Source organism: Ovis aries, chromosome 3 (assembly GCF_016772045.2).
Source record: "Ovis aries strain OAR_USU_Benz2616 breed Rambouillet chromosome 3, ARS-UI_Ramb_v3.0, whole genome shotgun sequence".
In the NCBI taxonomy this organism is placed as follows: Eukaryota; Metazoa; Chordata; class Mammalia; order Artiodactyla; family Bovidae; genus Ovis; species Ovis aries.
The window spans coordinates 188,701,481-188,722,780 of NC_056056.1; the positions used below are offsets into that span (position 1 = coordinate 188,701,481).

Consider the following 21,300-nt stretch of genomic DNA (forward strand, 5'->3'; position numbering starts at 1 on the left):
TTTTGTTAAAGTTTCATTGCGTTGATGTTTGTCCTGTAGAGATTATTTCAAATCGAGATTTTTGTCTGTCAAATTAATCATTCATCCCCATTCTGTGCCATCTGAAAATCTGATACACACCTTTCTTGCACATCTTTTTTTTGGTAATATAAAAGTTACCTCCCCAGATCCACAGCACCAGCTCATCTCCACTTTTAAACTGAGGCGCAGGATCTTAGAGTGTTCCCGTCTCAAATATTTGCAGTTTAACAGGAGACAAAAATGAGTAAAACCTTTTGGAGCAGAAAGAACAGAAATCTAACAATTGTTTCTCAGGCAATTTGGCAGGTGTTTCCTCTGCAAAACTTGAGCATCTTCCATATACTAGATATTAGGTGCTGAGTGTAGTGCTGGGCACTGTGCTTAGTTGCTCAGTGGTATCCAACTTTTTTTGACCCCGTGAACTGTAGCCCGCCAGGCTCCTCTGTCCATGGAGATTCTCCAGGCAAGAATACTGGTGTGGATTGCCATGCCCTCTTCCAGGGGATCTTCCCAACTCAGGGATCAAACCCAAGGGGATTCTTTACCATCTGAGCCACCAGGGAAGCCCAAGAATACTGGAGTGGGTAGCCTAATTCCTTCTCCAGGGGTACTTCTTGACCCAGGAATTGAACCAGGGTCTCTTGCATTACAGGTGGAATCTTTATCAGCTGAGCTACCAAGGAAGATGAATGTAGAGTTACATGCAAACATGTTAGTTATCAAAAATGCCATCTGATGGATAGGTAAGGTTGTAAAGGTAGAGGAGGTGTTTCCTCTACAGATTCTGAGCGTCTTCCATATGGCAGATAATAGCTGGTGAATGTAGAGTTACATGCAGAATGTTACTTAGCAAAAGGTGCCATCTGATGGATAGGTAAGGTACTAAAGGTAGAGGTCAACTAGAGTGGGGTGAAAAAGAGGAAGACTTATTTCAAAGGATATCTTCCTGTTCTATTGTAATTGCCTGTATAGAAACTTCATGGGGCAATTAATAGAAGGATAATTTTATTTCAAAGTAAAAACTGGATTTCAGAAGTCTATAAATCAAGAAAAAGTTCCTTTGATCATGTCAGTTTTCGCTCCTCTTGACAACAGAATTCCTTCCTTCCTTTTCTCCAGTCTTTATGTAGATTTTTTTACAATTTCATTTCCTTTAACCCTAACCTGTATTCATCTGTAAAGTAGTAAAATCACTCAGTCATGTCCGACTCTTTGTGACCCCGTGGACTGCAGCCCACCAGGCTCCTCAGTCCATGGGATTCTCCAGGCAAGAATACTGGAGTGGGTTGCCATTTCCTTCCCCATGGGATCTTCCCGACCCAGGGACCGAACCCGGGTCTCCTGCATTGGAGGCAGACGCTTTAACCTCTGAGCCACCAGGGAATCCTATAGAATAGTCACTTTCAAACACTTTGTATTTCAACTCTCAGTGTGGAATACTGAATACTGTATGTTTCACATCATAATCCAGCATGTAACACACACATACACGTGTGCATGCACACACACACACACGCACAGACACACAGACACACGAAACAAGTTTCTTGAATAGAATACTTGCTAGTGCAATGACTTCTGTTTACGTTCTCTTCTCTTCCCACTCCGTTTCATTCCATCCCTCCTGAAGCTCCATGGTGATGTATGGTAGAAACCATCACAATATTATAAAATAATTATCCTCCAATTAAAAATAAAATAAAGTTAAAAAGTCAAATGCCATTTCATTCCATCCCGTTGCATTTCAGTCCATTCAAAAGGGGCTGACTGAACCCAAATAAATTGACTTCAAACTTGGTTTGCACAATTACAGTTTTTCAAACAACTATTGTTGTTCAGTTGCTAAGCCATGTCTGTTTGTGACCCCAGGGATTGCAGCATACCAGGCTTCCCTGTCCTTCACTATTTCCCAGAGCTTGCTCAAACTTATGTCCATTGAATTATTGTCCATTTACTTATAAATTATTTATAGAGATAGATGCTTCATGGTCATAATAATCAACAAAAAGTAGTTTTACTTGGGCACAACTCTGCAATAATAGTGATGATTAGGACTTTGTCATCTTTTTTTTCCTTATGGGTATATCTGCTCACAGAGGACCTAGCATGAGACACTGAGTTTTTCTCCTGTATGGGTGTAACAATGAATTCAACAGCTAGATAATGAACAGCAAGAAATTCTTCAATCTAAATATTATATAACTCTCCATTACATAATTATAACTTGGCATAAAATATTTTGTATTCAACTTGAAAAAAGTTTAAGCCAGGAGTTATTATTGCCATGCTGCAATTGGTTTAAAAAGCCCATCACTATAAAGTTATTTTACCTGTCTTAAAAGTTTAGTTATTCAGCTATTTGAAAATTACTACTTTTAAAGTGGAGGCCTTGAGACCATGAAATATCCTGCCTAATTGTTTCAATGTTGCTACTTTGTTACTTCTATCAAGTCAGAGTCACAGATACTCAGCCCTTTTAAAAATACATTTTTGGGTCCTATGGCACCCCACTCCAGTACTCTTGCCTGGCAAATCCCATGGATGGAGGAGCCTGGTAGGCTGCAGTCCATGGGGTCGCTTAGAGTTTGACACGACTGAGCGACTTCACTTTCACTTTTCACTTTCAGGCATTGGAGAAGGAAATGGCAACCCACTCCAGTGTTCTTACCTGGAGAATCCCAGGGATGGGGGAGCCTGGTGGGCTGCCGTCTATGGGGTCACACAGAGTCATACACGACTGAAGTGACTTAGCAGCAGGAGAGGTTTGCGGAGAAGGCAATGGCACCCCACTCCAGTACTATTGCCTGGAAAATTCCATGGATGGAGGAGCCTGGTAGGCTGCAGTAAATGAGGTCGAGAAGAGTTGGACACGACTTCACTTTCACTTTCACTTTTCACTTTCATGCGTTGGAGAAGGAAATGGCAACCCCCTCCAGTGTTCTTGCGTGGAGAATCCCAGGGACGGAGGAGGCCGTCTATGGGGTTGCAAGGAGTCGGACACGACTGACGCGACTTAGCAGCAGCAGCAGCAGCAGCAGCAGCAGCAGGAGAGGTTTGAGCTTCCCAGGTGGCATTAGTGGTAAAGAACCCACCTGCCAAAGCAGGAGACATAAGAGATGTGGGTTCATTCCCTGGTTTGGGAAGATCCCCTGGAGGAGGGAATGACAATCCACCCTAGTATTCTTGCCTGGAGAATCCCATGGACAAAGGAGCCCAAAGAGCTGGACATGACTGAAGCAACTTGGCACATATGCACAGGAGAAGTTAAGCATTTCTAGGAGTATGAAACCAGGAAAAGCTAGGCTATCATGTTGTGTTTTAATTTCAGTAAATGTACCTAAGTGTATCTTTTAGCATGTATCAGAATTTTATTCTTTTTATGGTGGAGCTATAGTCCATGGTGGCTCAGATGGTAAAGCGTCTGTCTACAATGCGGGAGACCCGGGTTCGATCCCTGGGTTGGGAAAATCCCCTGGAGAAGGAAATGGCAATCCATTCCAGGACTATTGCCTGGAAAATCCCATGGACAGAGGAGCCTGGTAGGCTACAGTCCATGGGGTCGCAAAGAGTCAGACACGACTGAGTGACTTCATTTCACTTCATAGTCCATCGGAAGTGTATAGCACATTTTGTTTATCTATTCATCTCTTGATGGATGTTTGGATTTCTTTTACTTCTTGTGAAAACAGAGATTAATCTGGAGTAAATCTAAAAACTATTTTTGAAAATTTAGGATAGATCTTCAGTTTCAGTTTCTTCATTTATCAAACTAATGCTAACCTCAAAGCGTTTTGAGAAGAATTAAGTTAGGGAATGTGACAAGCTCTGATACATAGGAGATACTATAAAAGTGTATTATATAGCTATAAATAAAAAATACAAGTAAACACATATAAAATATATATAAATAAGTATTGTGTATATGTATGTTTCTGTCTATATGTGTGGTGTTGGTAGTGGTTTAGTTGCTCAGTGGTGTCCATCTCATTTGTGATCCCACGGACTATAGCCCACCAGGTTCCTCTCTCCATGGAATTCTCCAGGCAAGAATAGTGGAGTGGGTTGCCATTTCCTTTTCCAGGGGATCTTCCTAACCCAGAAATCAAGCTCACATCTCCTGCTTGGCAGGCAGATTGTTTATCAGTGAGCCACCTGGGGAAGCCCTATGTCTATATGTATCAGTTCAGTTCAGTTGCTCAGTCATGTCTGACTCTTTGCGACCCCATGAATCGCAGCACGCCAGGCCTCCCTGTCCATCACCATCTCCCAGAGTTCACTCAGACTCACGTGCATCTCATCCTCTGTCGTCCCCTTCTCCTCCTGTCCCCAGTCCCTCCCAGCATCAGAGTCTTTTCCAGTGAGTCAACTCTTCACATGAGGTGGCCAAAGTATTGGAGTTTCAGCTTTAGCATCATTCCTTCCAAAGAAATCCCAGGGCTGATCTCCTTCAGAATGGACTGGTTGGATCTCCTTGCAGTCCAAGGGACTCTCAAGAGTCTTCTCCAACACCACAGTTCAAAAGCATCAATTCTTCGGTGCTCAGCCTTCTTCACAGTCCAACTCTCACATCCGTACATGACCACAGGAAAAACCATAGCCTTGACTAGGCGGACCTTAGTCGGCAAAATGATGTCTCTGCTTTTGAGTATGCTATCTAGGTTGGTCATAACTTTTCTTCCAAGGAGTAAGCGTCTTTTAATTTCATGGCTGCAGTCACCATCTGCAGTGATTTTGAAGCCCAAAATATAAAGTCTGACACTGTTTTCACTGTTTCCCATCTATTTCCCATGAAGTGATGGGACTGGATGCCATGATCTTCATTTTCTGAATAGCTTTAAGCCAACTTTTTCACTCTCCTCTTTCACTTTCATCAAGAGGCTTTTTAGTTCCTCTTCACTTTCTGCCATAAGGGTGGTATCATCTGCATGTCTGAGGTGATTGATATTTCACCCAGCAATCTTGATTCTGGCTTGTGTTTCTTCCAGTCCAGCGTTTCTCATGATGTACTCTGCATAGAAGTTAAATAAGCAGGGTGACAACATACAGCCTTGACGTACTCCTTTTCCTATTTGGAACCAGTCTGTGGTTCCATGTCCAGTTCTAACTGTTGTTTCCTCACCTGCATACAGATTTCTCAAGAGGCAGGTCAGGTGGTCTGGTATTCCCATCTCTCTCAGAATTTTTCACAGTTTATTGGGATCCACACAGACACATATATATACACACACATGTCTATATGTACACACTCATTTATGTATGTATAAATTTGCTTCAGTTTCTTTCAGACTTGATATTTGTATATTGTGACTTGAAGACTTGCCTTTTGATTTTGGAATCAGCCTGCTGATTACATATTTTTTTTGATTGTGCTTGTTAATATGAAATTTTAAGAATGGGAAATTAATTGAAAATTATAAATTATGATGTTTTGGTAGTGAATTCTGCTTAGGCCTAGTGTTTTAAAACCTTGACAGGAATGAAAATAAGCATTGGTACATTTGAATTTCATTTTTCTGTCTCACTCCAGAGGAAGCAGAATATAAAATTTCCCTTGTTTTTGAGAATTTAGCCATTAATGTAGGAATTCCTATTAATGTCTTAACATTTATTTAATTATATATGCATACGTGGCACACCGGGCTTCCTTTGTGGCTCAGCTGGTAAAGTATCCGCCTGCAATGCAGGAGACCTGGGTTCAATTCCTGAGTTGGGAAGATCGCCTGGAGAAGGGAAAGGCTACTCACTCCAGTATTCTGGGCTGGAGAATTCCATGGACTAAGTATAGTCCATGGAGTCACCAAGAGTCAGATAGGATTGAGTGACTTTCACTTTCACTTCTATGTGGTGTACTTCCCATGATAAAACATAAATGTACCTTTGAAGTATTATAATTGTTTTATATCTATCTATCTAGATATCAGAAATCTATATATTTTTAGATGTAGATAGATATCCATGGGGTTGCAAAGAGTCGGACTCGACTGAGCGACTTTCACTCACTCACTCAGATAGATGTATATCAGAGGATTACAGTTCACATTCTGACTTAATTCCTTACCAACTTTTTGGATTTAAGAGAAGTATCAATTTCTTTCTCTGGAATATAGAGAAAATTATCCCCGCTAACTCTCAGCATTGTTGTGAAGATCAGATGTTCTTTATTATCAATATGCATTACTCTCTATGGTTTACGAGGTGCTCCAAGGCAGTTCACTGTATCGAGCAAACCAAGTATGGTATCAACATCTGTCACTGCGGGGCCAGTCACTTCACAGGGCTTTCAAGCATCCTGTGTGTGATTGAACTTGTGTATATCTGTAAGTTATTTCAAACTATAGATTCTATCTTGAATGACTAAGGCAACTTACTCTGAGCTTTTATTTCCTATGTCAGAGAAGGGAAAGGTTAGATTTTATCTGGAGCCCCTTCGAGTTGTAACATTTTTATAATCTACAGGCCATTTCTCTCCTTCTTCAGTAGTAAAATAGCTGACTTTTGCTTAGAAGAAGCTATCCTGCAACCTTCATGCTGGAAGCCACGTATTCTGATAAATTTTAACACGTGCTAACACCTGCAGTAAATTTTCTTCGGCTTTTGTAACATTCTAGAGGACGCTTCCCCTCTATCTTCTATCCTTGCCTTTGATCATGATCAGGGAGTAGATGTTTGGTTTGAAATTTCCACGCGTAAACAAAACAAAACAGACTCCTTTAAAAAAAACATACTCTAAACTTAAAGAGTTCTTTAAACACACTGTATTTCAGGATACATTTCTTAGAGAAACTGAAAAATAAGAAGAGAGCTACAATTATATTTTTGGCCAGTGAATGTGTACCTCTCTCTGACCAACTGTTAATTCTAATTGCTGGCATCCAGTCACACCTCATCTGCCTTTCCCTGGCCCTGGGGAGAGTTTTGTTACCACTTTCCGTTTTATCATTGGGAAGGGCCTGTTGTCTTCATGAAACTCTGCTCCATCCGGTTTATATTAAAAACAGGAGAAGCTCAGAGGCTCTCCCTCCCCACCTTTCTCCATGTGGAGATAATAAAGCCCTTGGCAGCCACATTCTCTGTAATCAGCATGAGGTAATTTTACAGGCTTCCATGAAAGAGCCATTTGTTGAATGCCTGCTTTGTGACACCCATTTGCTGATGGTTTAATGTTTTGCCTCATTTAAATCTTAGACATCTCATGGAGGGAGAAGAAATGAAACAAAGTTTTCTTTCCACCATTACCAAGGGAAATTGTTGGCTACTACATAACTTGAACTTCATGTATAATAATCTAGAATAGAGTCCTACAGACCGTTTCTGGGGTGCAAAAGCTGCCTAGTGTTTTAGGAAGCACTTGTATCCGTACAAAGCAAAACATTTGAGAACCATTTAGTGAGGTATTGCGAGTAGAAATTTAGACTGGTTTCCTTCCAGACGGACATGGCGTCGCTTGGGAAGGTTAGTTCTTTGATTTACAGTGTTCCACACTGAGGAATACATGCTCCACACCATTTGAGTGGCTTTCATATTTCTTCCCTCCATGAACATTTATTAGAAGGTTTAAGATACCAGCAGATCTTTCAGTTTAATGTGAACACTTCCGGGAGGTTTGATTTCCTTCCATGGTTTTAAAATAAATGTTCCAATTTTAAGACTTTTTTTTTTTTTTTTTACAATATTGCTTGACTGAACATAGCCTGTTTAGTCAGATTTCTAGCATTTCTTTACCTTCTATAATTCTGCAAAAATTGCTGGCCTTAGATCTTTAGGTTAAGTTTTTTTTCTTTTTATAATTTAACTTGAATTACTCGCTTGTAATTACTTATTTATGCTTTTGATGTTTGCTCTATGAAGCAAACCTTGCCTTTTTCTTTTTTTAAAGTATGCTTTGAGTCTTGAAATGCTAGAGATTGTTGCTACCTAGTTAATAAATGACACTAAGTAGCTTTGTAATTAGAAAACTCCCTGAGGTCTTTTTTCCTACCAGTATATACATCTTTAAATTTAGAGAATGAGCAGACGAAGGGGTTCCAGAGTTCTGGAAGCAGGTTGAGGAGGGTAGTGAGAGTGGATAGATAGGTCTGGATTCCTGCATGCCAAAGAAAGTGTTAGTTGCTCAGTCATGTCTGACTCTTTGTGAGCCCATGTAGCCCACCAGGCTCCTTTGTCCATGGAATTCTCCAGGCAAGAATATTGGAGTGGGTGGCCATTCCCTTCTCCAAGGGATCTTCCCAACCCAGGAATTGAAACCTGGGTTTCCTGCATTGCAGGTGGATTCTTTACCGGCTGAGCCACCAGTGAAGAGAAAGGAAGGCTTTTTGTCAAGGCTGTACCCATGCTGGTGCTGGTTATTGCTTCTGCATATTTTAAAAGATACTAAGGCTATGGTTTTTCTAGTGGTCATGTATGGATGTGAGAGTTGGACTGTGAAGAAAGCTGAGCACCGAAGAATTGATGCTTTTGAACTGTGGTGTTGGAGAAGACTCTTGAGAGTCCCTTGGACTGCAAGGAGATCCAACCAGTCCATCTTAAACGAGATCAATTGTGGGTGTTCATTGGAAGGACTGATGCTAAAGCTGAAACTCCAGTACTTTGGCCACCTCATGCGAAGAGTTGACTCATTGGAAAAGACTCTGATGCTGGGAGGGATTGGGGGCAGGAGGAGAAGGATGAGATGGCTGGATGGCATCATTGACTAGATGGACATGAGTTTGGATAAACTCAGGAAGCTGGTGATGGACAGGGAGGCCTGGCGTGCTGTGATTCATGGGGTTGCAAAGAGTCGGACACGACTGAGCGACTGAACTGAACTGAACATGGTAGTAGAGACTTTACCCTCTACTTCTTGCCGTGCTTTTTCTGGGAATTCAAGAACTGTATACAAAGACACATTGTGGCGTCTGAGACTGTGGCATCAATGAAGGGGTGAACACCTTGTCATGAATTTGACATTTTGGGGTTACGTTTGGCTTTAATCTGAGAGCTCTGCTTTTGGAAGCTCTTTGCTGAGAGCTCTGGAAGTGTTTAGTCACTTCTTAATCTTAGTAAAGCTACTGCTGAATGAATGGAGCAATGTTAATAATAATACCTTACATTTAATGCTTATTATAGGGCTTTAAAGTTCACAGAGTAATTTCACAGATTTTCTGTTTTGTTTTTTTTTTCTCATCTCAGCAGCCCTGTGAATTAGGTGTGGCAAGTATTATTACCACCTTTATTGTGCAGTAAATTCAAAATCAGACAGAATACGTGACTAGCCCAAGAACAGATTTTAAAAAATGTTTTCTAAAGGAGGTAGAGGGAGAGTTACACACACACACACACACACACACACACACACACACACACACCCATCACTGTGACCACCAACATCATTTTTACAGAGGTCTGAATGCCCTAGGCTTCTTCCTGTCAACCAGAATAGTCCTGTGATGATGGTACCCACAGAAACACTTCAATTATTTACAAAATGAGATGCCTCCTGGGGAAGGTGGCTGAGGAGAACTAAACAGCTGAGGCTCTGAAAATGGAAAGGGCTTTGAAAATCTAAGCCTTAGTGTCTCAACCAGAGTGGGAGGATGTCAGCTAGACTAACCTCACTTTCCCTCTCCCTCACCCTTCCCCACCCCACACTAACAGGTAAGACTACGCCTGTTGGTTCTGCTGCTTTCTTTTTAAATCTGCAGCTACCCTAAAACTCCGATAGGCCTAGGTCCTCCCTATCTCTGATCAAACTGGCAGTGGACGTTCATGCTGGGCTTCTCATCTTGCTGTTTATGTCATCTCCCACGTGCTGTAAGAGCTGAAAACCCTAAGAATAGGGTGTTTTCCCTGGGGTAGAGAGCATACTCCTAACCTAAAACATGGCACGCTGCAGACCCAGATTTCAGCCAGTGTTGCCGATTTCATTTCACAGCCTGGAACGTCATTTTCTTGACCAGTTGGTAGGTCCCTGGACGTTCTGCTTCTCTGCCCTGGGACTGGCATGGACTCTGTTTGAGATACCCCCCCACACCCCCTCCCCCGACCCTGCAACCCCTGAGCATTTGAACCTTCTTGCCAACATGCTGAATTAGTATATATTCTTTAACACTTAACTTGTGTCTTCTTCTCCGGAAGACTTTTCTGGATCCCCCTAAACAATGTGAATGGGCTCTTGGGTCTTTGAGGCCCATAGCACCTTCTCCAGAGCCTCATTGTGAAAATTCATCACACAGTCAATGCCTGTTTCACCCACTAGATGGAGAGCTTTCTGAGGACAGAGTCTGAGTCCTCACACCCAGAGGCACAGCCTACTGGTCAACCCTAGTTGGCTGGATGTTTGACTGGATGCATCACAATCGCTTTGGCTATGACGATGAGGACTGTGACAGTTTCTTTGCTAGCTACCCAAGGATACCATTCATTAGGAGTGCTCCTGGGGTGGTCTAGAATTTAGGAAAAAAAATTTTTTTGTCAGGAGACTATTTCCTAATGGACTTAACTAGGGATTTGAAGTAATGGAGAAAGAACCCCCCTTTTTTTTTCTTTCTTCATAGATGAAGGTAGTCAGAAGTAGAGATTGTAGATTATGGAGTTAAGTTCTGCTTAAATATAGACTTGTATTTTTGCCTAATATAGGACAGTTAAAGCAGTCTGCTGTGTTACTTAGGGAGTACTCTTTTGGAGATATCACTAAGCAACCTTGGTATGCGTGCTTGTAAAACTTGTATATTCTCTTTGTAGATACTAATATATAGGAATAGTTCCTAGGGGTTATCAGCCTATGCTGCCAAGGAAAACAGGTTTTAAATCTAGTTATTTGGGTTTCACACGCTTGTGCCTGGTGAGGATTCCTGTCTCCTGCTCTAAGTATGACAGTCTTCCCACCTACTTTGAGCAGTTAGAAGGTGTCTGTTTTCTGCTACTTATAAAATATTTACTCATCCACATCAATAACTTTTAGACCAGAAGTTAATCATGTTTTCTGTAGGTGTATATGTGTAGAGGGGAAGCAATCAATAGAATTTGTTATTATTTCTAATGACAAGCTATAGAAAAAAGTCATTATTTCTTCTGAGTTTTAAAACTTCCTTAAGTAATTTACAGTAATATTTCTTGATCATGTGTGCCATCAGAACCAAAAGAGAGATTTGAAAAGAGATTGTCTCGGACTTCCCTGGTGGTGCAGTGGATAGGTATCCACCTGCCAATGCAGGGGACGGGTTTGACCCCTGGTCCGGGAAGACCCCACATGCCATGGAACAACTAAACCCGTGTACCACAACTACTGAGCCTATGCTCTGGAACCCTGATCTGCAACTAGCGAACCCATGTGTTGCAACCACTGAAGGCTGTGCTCCGCAACAAGAGAAGCCACTGCAATGAGAAGCCTGTGTGCAACAATGAAGAGCAGTCCCTGCTCACCGCAACAGAGAAAACCTGAGCACAGCAACAAAAACCCAGTGCAGCCAAAAATAAGTAAACAAAAGTACATGAAAAAGAAAAGCGATCACCTCATTTAATTCTACACTTAATTTTAAAGAGAATAATAGAATGAGTGTATATATATATATATATATACATATATATATAATATAGTCAATAATATGCCTAAAGTTGACATTTGAGTTGACTGAATTGTATCTTTGGAAATGTATTTGAAAAATGCAAATGAATGTGAACATAAACACATCAGTCAAAGCAAGGTTAATTTATTATATAGAATTTTTACAAATTTTTGTGAGATAAATGAAAATAATGTTTGGATCTTCTGTGACAATACTCCTTTACTATAGAATATTGGGCATTGACCTATATTCTAGATTGTAATCCATTCCACAAACATACAGAATCACTAACAAATAAAAGCAGGGTTCAGGCAGACTTCCATTTTCCTCTTTAAACAGAAAAAATTTGTTTTTCCACTTAGAGATATCACTATATTATTACAGTATGATTTTCTAACTTAATATTTAGTAGTAGAGTATAATCTTAGTTTTTTGTTTTGCTTTGTTTTTCCCTTATAACAATGCAGTGCAATCATTATAACATACTGCATCTCAGATTTCCACACCATGTTCACCCTAGATATGTGTAACCTTGGGGAATAGATGACTGAGATGCGATTGCTTGATTGCTGCGATTGTTTCTACTTCTTCCATCACTTTTGACTGTCAAAGATACATACCATGAATAAGTAATTGATTGTACAAAGTCAGATAAGGCAAGGAAAGACACTAATCTGGTTCTCCTGACTTTCTAAGACCAGGTACTGCATTATAATTAAGAAGTGCTTAATAATGTTTGCATTGGTTTGGTTTCTTTATAAATCACGTTAGCTATGGTTTCTTTTAAAAACCCTAACCAAATGAAAAAGGTGGTATTTTAACAGACTAAATAATTATTTGAAAAGCAATGTTATGGGTAGAATTTAAGAATTCTCCTGAGTATGGGCTAAATGATGTTTAAATGTTATTTATACGCAGACATTCGAGATTCTAATACTCAGCTATAAGGGAAACCTAAGAAATGCTGGTGTCCTTAGTTACAGTGTTTTCGTTTGTTGATTTGTCATAGACTGCCTCTTTAAGGTGTGCCCTATGAACCGATATTCTGCTCAGAAGCAATATTGGAAAGCCAAGCAAGCTAAACAAGGGAACCACACAGAGGCGGCCTTGCTGAAGAAGTTACAGGTAAGGACTAGCCTTCCATCTCTCTGGCTTAAGATAGAACAAGTACAACAATAACAAAAGATCTATTCCATAGCTTGGTGATTTCCCACAATATATTCAGATCCAGAACAGATGTGGCAACACGCTGAAAGTGGAAAGGACGTTTAAGTCTTTCTAATCCGTGTATGACTTCTGATTTCCTGGTGTGTAGGTATTGTATTTCTTGCTGTTTATTAGGGTGTGCCGGACCAATTCAGATATTCACATCACACTGAAAACCAATTCAGAATCTCTGCAGGAATATCAAATCCAGTTATATTTTACTTGACATAGTACCCATTTTATTTTGAAAGACTATCAGAAAAAAATTGGAAGTCTATTGTTTCTGATTTGGACTCTATGTAAATTTAATAAGACTTTGTTATTAAAATTCCTGTTACTTTTAGAATTGAAGCTGTATTTTGAAGCTTTTGAAATTTGTCTGTGTTTGGCTTCTCTAGCAATATTCCTTCTGAAAATAATTTTTTAAGACCAAACTGCTTAGTCCTTTTTCTGAAATTTCTAACATAAGAGCATATCAGTATATTTTAGGCTACATTTCCGCATTAAACTGAGAGAGTTGTCACACATTATAATCATAGATTTAGTTACTGCCCCACTTCTCCCTAAGCACCAAGTTTAAAGCAATCTGCCTATTTTAGTCTTGATTGTATTCTTTGTTCCTAAAATAAACCTTTTTTTCTGTGTCAGCTATTGTGCTCTATTTGTTATGGTTTCACAGTAAATATTTGATAATCACTTTCTAGCATGCTGCAGAACTGGAACAAAAACAAAATGAATCAGAGAATAAGAAGCTATTGGGAGAAATTGTGAAATACAGTAATGTTATACAAGTAAGTGTCTACTTATTTTTGTATAAAGGAGATGAATATTTTATCGATAATTTGCATTTGGTAGGAATGCCAACCTGCGTTAAAACTGGGGGCTACAATAGTTTGTTCTTTGGTCAAAATTATACAGTGTGATATTTTCAGTTGATATTTAGCACGTCATTCTATATGAATAAATCCAGTGTGTACACATAAAGAAATGAGCTTATCTAGATGAATTATACAAATTATTAAATCAAAAGGAAGAAGATGGGGAAAGCTTGTAATAAAATAGTCTTTTAGAATTAATGAGACTAAGCATGTAACATATGAAGCTTTATCTTTTCATTTTGTAGGGAGGAAAGTTTTCAAATTGTACTGTCCTTGAGTTATTATATCTTCTATTTCAATTAGTATGCACACTGATTTATTTCAGCAGCATTTCTTCCTTGTGCTTCACCAGATCTTATAATTTTTCACTTGGATAGTTGTTAATATATGCCCCAACCTTGTTCCAAAAAGAATGCAAGGCATTTTCAAAAATACCTTTCGCATAACAAGATAAAATAGAAATAAATAAGGTAACTGGATCAAAGGAAAAATACTGGTTGCATGAATAAAGTGAAGTCAAAGGTGAGGCATGTTTATCATATCCATGTTGTAAAGACTGGTAAACTTTGAGTTGAAGCCTTTTTGTTGCTTGTCTAGGTATAAGGCCATGTGAAATATTGTGATATTTACATATTAGTAGAAGGCTAGTACAGAGAACTAAGTCAGAAGGTTGGAAGCACAAACATTCTCAGGAAGAGGACCAGAGAACTGTTTCTCCAAAGAGCTCTCATAAAGAGGACACTGTTTAATATAGTAAACAATGGCCCTAACAACTTCCTTACCATAAACGCTACAATGAGGTGTTTCTTAGAGCTGTTTCAAAAAATAACATCCCCTGATGTTTTGTTATTGGCCAGTGGCCAAGTGCCAGAGCACGGGACCAACAGAGCAATTCTCTGATGGGGCAAGAGGAGAGCCCTGGGTCTGCGACTCCCTGGTTCTTACAAGTTAATCCCATAATAGACTGTGTGTTACCTGTGGCTGAATGTCCCTTGGGTGGTCCTCCATAACTAGAGTTTCTCTTAACCAAGTTTTGCTTCATATTAAGTGCCAGCAAGCAGAGCTTATGTTTCTTGTCCACAATCTGACATGCACATGTTTCCCGAAGTGTTAAGGGCTGAGCCACGCCCTCTTAGCAGGGTGGATTCCTAAAGGACTGGAGTTGGCACCTGAGGGTTTTCACTGATTTCACTGGAAATTTCTGAGATAATTTCCTTCTTATTTTGTGGATGTTAAAGCGACCTTTTTTTTTTTTTTTTCAGTGATTGGGATAGTAGACAGGAAGGTTATTTGTTTCAGTTTTCCTACTCAGAATAATGTCTTGGAAAGGTTTTGCCCATGGGATCCAAATAAGCCCAGCAGTGGCGCTCCCGCCTTCATCTGAGAAGGAGCGGGATCATGTCCTCTTGTGGGAGTGGCAGAGGTTGTTTGGGACGAGCAGCTGGTCTCCTCACACAGGGGCATGAGGGCCGGTTTTAGGCAGGGGTGGTTAATAATATGAAGTGGGTTGATGCCTTATTCCAGTTCCTTTCTTATCCTTTAATATAGTTTGATTTTGTGGCCGGGCAGGAATTGAGAAAGAATATGTTGGGTTGGTCAAAAAGTTCATTCAGGCTTTTCTGTAATGTCTTATGAAAACCTGAATAAACATTTTGGCCAACCCCGCAGTTGGGAGTAACATCCTGGTCTCTTTTGGAAAGCCTGGGTCTATCCTATTTTTTTATCAGTAGATGAAAATCATTCAGGGACGTGTCCTTAGTTTTTTTCCCTTATGTGCTCACTTCGTATGAAACAGCACTGAGGGTGGAGATGAGGAGGAACCCAGAGAAAGTCAACTCGGAAAGATGGTGAGTCTGCAAAGAGCTTCTTTGTTTACTCTCTCCCCTGAGCTGTGTTATGTGGGTATGTGATATAAATATAAACACATATGTGTAATGAACAGAGGAGATCAAAGAATGAAGGCAGTAATCCCTAACTTTTTCCTACAGCTACTGCATATAAAAAGCAACAAGTATCTGACTGTCAACAAGAGGTTACCTGCTTTACTGGAGAAGAATGCCATGCGCGTGTCCTTGGATGCTGCGGGAAATGAAGGGTCTTGGTTTTATATTCATCCCTTCTGGAAGCTGAGAAGCGAGGGCGACAATGTATGTAGCTCTAAGATGAGAAAAACGTGCATTCTTGAAGATGTTAGTTCTTAATAATGGCGAATCCAAAAAATGCGAAGAAAGGAAAGATAGTTTTCAAGTTTCAATGTATTCTTTTATGTTAATTTCTTTAATAGGTTAAAAGCATTTATTTATAGTACAGATTGTGCTCGGGAATCATAAAAAGACTAAGATCAGATTGATTTAAAATCATCTTCCAGCCAGAATTTTGTGAAAGAATTTAACATTAAAATATTGACTGAGACTTTTAAGGGAGAGAGAAGCAGAGTTTGCTTTTCGACCTTATTCAGGGGGGAGTGTGGCTGTATAGAAGAAGCTGTGTTAGGAGATGGAGTTTATTCCTTTGAATTTACAGAGTAACACAGCAAATCATGACAATATGTCATTTATTGGCTCAGTGGCCATTTGTTTACAATCTGTACAACTTAATAGATGTGTAATATATGAGGAGATGTGTAATGTAATGATTGGCAGTGACTCATTGATGACAGTACTTAAATATGTTATATCATATGAATTTTAGTAGTTGCAAAATATTTTTATGCTGCTTTATGGAGTAGAGAAAATAAAAATTACGTGTGATGATTCAATAGGATCAAAAGTTAGATATTTTTGTGTGCAATAGATGAAGTAGCAGGTGACAGTCCTGGCATGTGGGAGATGCTTAATAAATTCTGGTTGACACCAAGTATTCAATAAATTTTGTAAATAGAATACAAATATTGGGTCAGGTGATCAATAAAAATAGTTGAAAATTTAAAAAATTAACATTAAAAATTGAAAGCAATGTTAAAGTCTTATTATTCTGACAGTTTTCTCAATCAATACTGTAATAATATTTTAAAATGTATTGGCTGTTTCTTGTCTTAGAAATGTCTTATATTGTAATAAATCTATTTTTCCAGTGAATTTTGAAGTCCAAATTCAACTCCACAGGTTACAAGCTTCATGGTTTAATTTGGTTAATAGATTAGCTGATGATATCCTCCTTCGGTAAGGTTTGGGAGAAGCATGGCATGCAGGAATGTAATGCACTTTAAACTTGTTTTGGATTCCTTGAAAATAAGTTATTTTCTTTTTCCTTTTGGCATCAAGTGATGTTTGCTGTGAGCATGACATATTTTAATTTCAGTAGGTAGTTAATTACAGTCAACTCTCAATTATTCAGGGACTGGTCATGCAGCTTAAGAACAACCTGTATCTTTGGATGCCCTGTTTTAAAATACTTCTCCAGCTCCCCTCACTGAGTAGGGTCCCTGTTTGCAGGTAGTCAGTGAAAATTAAGCATGAAAACAAACAAAAGCTGAGCTCAAGCTCTAAAGGAGTGGAATGAAATCATTGGATAAATTGGGGCCTTGAGATTAGTGTGGATTTTATTAATTCATGCCATCTAATTTTTCATCTCATCTATTCCTTTCCCTGCTCCCAAATGCCTTTATGGACTTCCCTCATGGTTCAGATGGTAAAGAATCTACCTTCCATGTGGGAGACCCGGGTTCGATCCCTGGGTTGGGAAGATCCCCTGGAGAAGGGAATGGCAACCACTCCAGTATTCTTGCCTGGAGAATCCCCATAGACAGAGGAGCCTGGTGGGCTACAGTTCATGGGGTCACAAAGAGTTGGGCATGACTGAATGACAAACAGTAAGCTCCAGATGCTCCTTGTCAATAAGCTATAATAAGGATGCTTTTATGAATTCACCCTATCTAATTTTTCATCTTATATTCCTTTCCCTACTCTCAAATGTCTTTAGAGGATCAAAGAGAGTTGACTGTAATGAACTATTTCAAATAATTAGCTGGACTGGATTGCAGGACGGGGAACAACCTACCACCCAAGCACTCCATCTTGGTTAAAGTGGATAGTATAATTGTTATGTGCAAAATAGAGATCCTCCTTATATAGATGTGCTCCATAAAGCATGGCTAAAACAACCTTACACTTTGCTTTTTGCTGAAATAGCTCACTGTTTTTGCTCACCACTGTAGCTTTTGTGTGTGATTAAGGTTGCTGTGAAAGCATAAGCACATCCATAGACCTTTATTTCCATGAAAATAATTGTATCATAATGCTCATTTTCCTCCTTAGGAATAGGTAGCATTTTTCTAAAATACAAGTGTACTGTATTTTATTGAAGGCAGTTGGAAACCCTGTCATTTCATAACAAGTGGTTTAATTACTATTGATTTTTTGAAGCAATTTTTAATAAAAATTTTTAAATTTTGAAAGTATGATAACATTTACTGGAGACTTGGAAAATGCAGAACCAAGTTACCTTTATTTCCACTGTATGTTACAATTATTTTTTAAGTAGATAAATTAAGATTTTTTTGGTTGGAGTTTCAGTATCAAACTCTCAGAAATTAGTAGAATGAATAGACAGAAAAGTAGAAGAGATATAGTAGACCTGAAGAGCGCTATGAACCGATTCAACATAATTAAGATTTATACAATTTTCACACAACAACAGGATACAAATTCTGTTCGTTTTTGTGACTGTATAAGATGTAGATTTTTCAAAAAAAACATTTAACTAAAAGGAAGAAATTGCAAGATTTAAAGGGCTTTTTTTTTATTCTTTTTTTTAAATTTTATTTTTACTTTATTTTACTTTACAATACTGTATTGGTTTTGCCATACATTGACATGAAACCACAGGTATATACGAACTCCCAATCCTGAATCCCCCTCCCACCTCCCACCCCATATCATCCCTCTGGATCATCCCCATGCACCAGCCCCAAGCATCCTGTATCGAACATAGACTGGCACTTCGTTTCTTACGTGATAGTATACATGTTTCAAAATTTCTATTTTATTATTTACTAATTAGTTAAGTTGCAATTTAGGTTATAACTACCCAAAAGATGTTCAGTGACTGAAAGCTAATGTAAGACTGAGGCTGATGATAGGCTGGAGGGAAAAGTACTCATCTCCTCAAAAATCAGTAGTTTCTACTGTTTAAGGCCATCTCTGTCATATATTTTATAGAATTTCAGGGTAGATAATTTTTGGGGAAAAATAGTTTCATGTATCTCTCAACTTTTAGCTGTGTGGATATCCATGCTTGTTGTTGCTCAGAAAGTCACTGGCGACAGCTTTGAACAGAGTTCATAAATATTTTATTTTCGTTTATCTTCCCTTGATGGAGTAGTTAATTTTTCATCTTCAACTTGTTCTAAGAAGACATTGGTTCTATACCTTGATAGTAGATTTTAAAAGGGAGAAAAGGTCAGATATTTCTTTCAATCAGGAAAAAGAAAAACAACCCTTAGGGAAAGAGCCTCTTTAAAGAGCAAGTAGATTTCACTCTTGAAAACCTAGACTCCTTGGAATTTCAGAGAAGGTGGGACTCGATCCCTGTTGTTTTGATTTCTACTGCAGTGTTCTTTTCACACCAGGTGCCACTTCAAAAGAAGGGTGGCTGCTGGTGGTATTGTGTTCCTCTTTATTTTCAGTAAAATCCCAGCATGAATCTTCCATGGCTGTTACATAAAATCAGCAGAAATGCTTTTGCAATTGCAGTTTTTTAAAATGTGTGTGCACTAGGGTGAACGTGATATGGCAGAAAATGATGTCATCCTCAAGTTCTGTATTAAATATATGGCTTCTCAGAGGCCCTCTTCCCCTGTCAGTGGATCAGGCTCCATGCTTGCACTCTTCTGAAAATACTACCAAATTTACCAAGTTATCTAAATAGATAAGAATTCCTCAAGAATAGAGACTACTTTTTACACACGTTTGTGTTATTCTTAGCACTTCTTACTGTTCTTTTTATATCTTATGATTAGCATCTTGTCCATTTCATTTGTCAGTTTTATTCATCATGTGTGATCAAAGTAACCATTGTCAACAACAAGACCTAGGACCTGGAAATTAGTGAAATAATGTTAGATTCTCCTTATGAATACCACACTTGGGAATCCTTGAAGTTGGTGACATTTTGGCTATATGACTAGTCTCTTAAAGTTATAGAAGACTTTACAGCTATTGTTTTGAAGTAAAACTAATATAGGGATTGATCCAAAGCTTACAGAAAGCTATGGTAAAATAGTGAGACTTAGAGCACTGACTATAGGTGCAACCAAAAGTATTCTTTTAATTGGAAAGATATAGCTAAAATATGTCATTATATTTAGCAACTAATTGGCTAATATTTATATAGTACAGACAGGAATGATAGTGAACCAAATCTAACTGTTCTTTAGGAAACTGGAAGACCAGATGTAGTATTGGCAGAGTGTAGTGTCCAGTTCCGGTGTCTGTAGAATGGAAGACCACTCAGGCTTCTACATGATTTTGAGACTTGGAGTTGGCTTGGTGTCATGTGCAATAACATATGTTTTTGTTTTTTGAGGGAGGTATTGAAAATATGTCTGTGAGGTTGATTTTTGTTTATTTTGTTTATAATTTAATTGCTTAAAATAGATACCAATTCATGATTCAAAGATAGAAAACAATATAAAGATATATAGGGAGAAGTCTCTTTTTAATCCTTTTTCCCATGTTCCCAGTTTCCACTTCTCTTTTTCACAGTTAACCACTGGGATGATTTCTTATGCGTATACTCCTACTCTCCGTGTTTTACACAAACATAGCCCAGTTCTGCACTTTCATCCTCTCACTTAACACAGTTTCTAAATGATTTCTTCCTTATCTGGACATAATAAAGAGCTTCTGTAATGGTTCTTTCTGAATCACAGCCTCCACCTGATTATGGACTTGAAAGGCAGGATGGTGAATAGAGACTAGTCCTGTAAATAACGGAAGCTATTCCTGCAAACCAAAGAATAATCTTCTTTTGCTCGATTGATGAGCTTATGGCTTCTCTATCATATTTGAATCTCCAGGTATAGTTTGTGACACCAGTACTATAGGTGAATGTTGACTCTTGTATATAATTTATTGACATTGCAAATGTGAAATTATGCTCCTTAAAGTCTTAGTCTAGATTCAGATCCAGGGAGAAGACGTTTATCTGTTTTTATTGTCTCAGTCCTAATTTGTTTGTCAGTTATCTACTAGGCTATTCGAATATTTAGTTGATATGAAGTGTGCAAAGGGGAGGTATTGATTTTCATTTCTGAAGTGAGCAATTCTGTGAAGAAGAGTGAAGGTACTACAGTAGTAAATCTTCTAGTGGAACTTGACAAAAGTAACTTTAATAACTATAACTGTTTACTGTTATCATTAAGAAAAGCACAGCTTCGTTTCCCCAAAATCTGAGTGATGAATAAAGACACTTAAAGATCAAGCAGACGTTGTTAATAAAAAGATCAACTTTGACCTATTTCTTTAGAGCACTTTTCCCATAATTAATTTTAATTTTTATTTACAAATGAGCACCAGGTTTAAGGAACACTGTTAGTATTAGATGTTTAAGGTAAAAGTGAACCAGTTGCCCAAGGCCCAAACTATAAATGTGTTCCTACAGGGTCATACCAGATTCTTCATTTTCTGAATCCAGATGAGATTAGAACGTTT

At 38.7% G+C, this 21,300-nt stretch overlaps 1 protein-coding gene across 2 annotated transcripts in view; it reads left to right on the forward strand.

Annotated features, from left to right (window-relative positions):
• The window catches only part of ITPR2 (inositol 1,4,5-trisphosphate receptor type 2), a 604,865-nt gene that overhangs the window by 116,202 nt on the left and 467,363 nt on the right, over nt 1-21,300 (forward strand). For both annotated transcript variants that reach the window (XM_004006770.5, XM_060413298.1), the window contains exons 3-5: nt 12,574-12,689; nt 13,475-13,561; nt 15,637-15,795. In XM_004006770.5, coding sequence (XP_004006819.2) covers nt 12,574-12,689; nt 13,475-13,561; nt 15,637-15,795 — 362 coding nt within the window. The remainder of the gene's footprint in view (nt 1-12,573; nt 12,690-13,474; nt 13,562-15,636; nt 15,796-21,300) is intronic.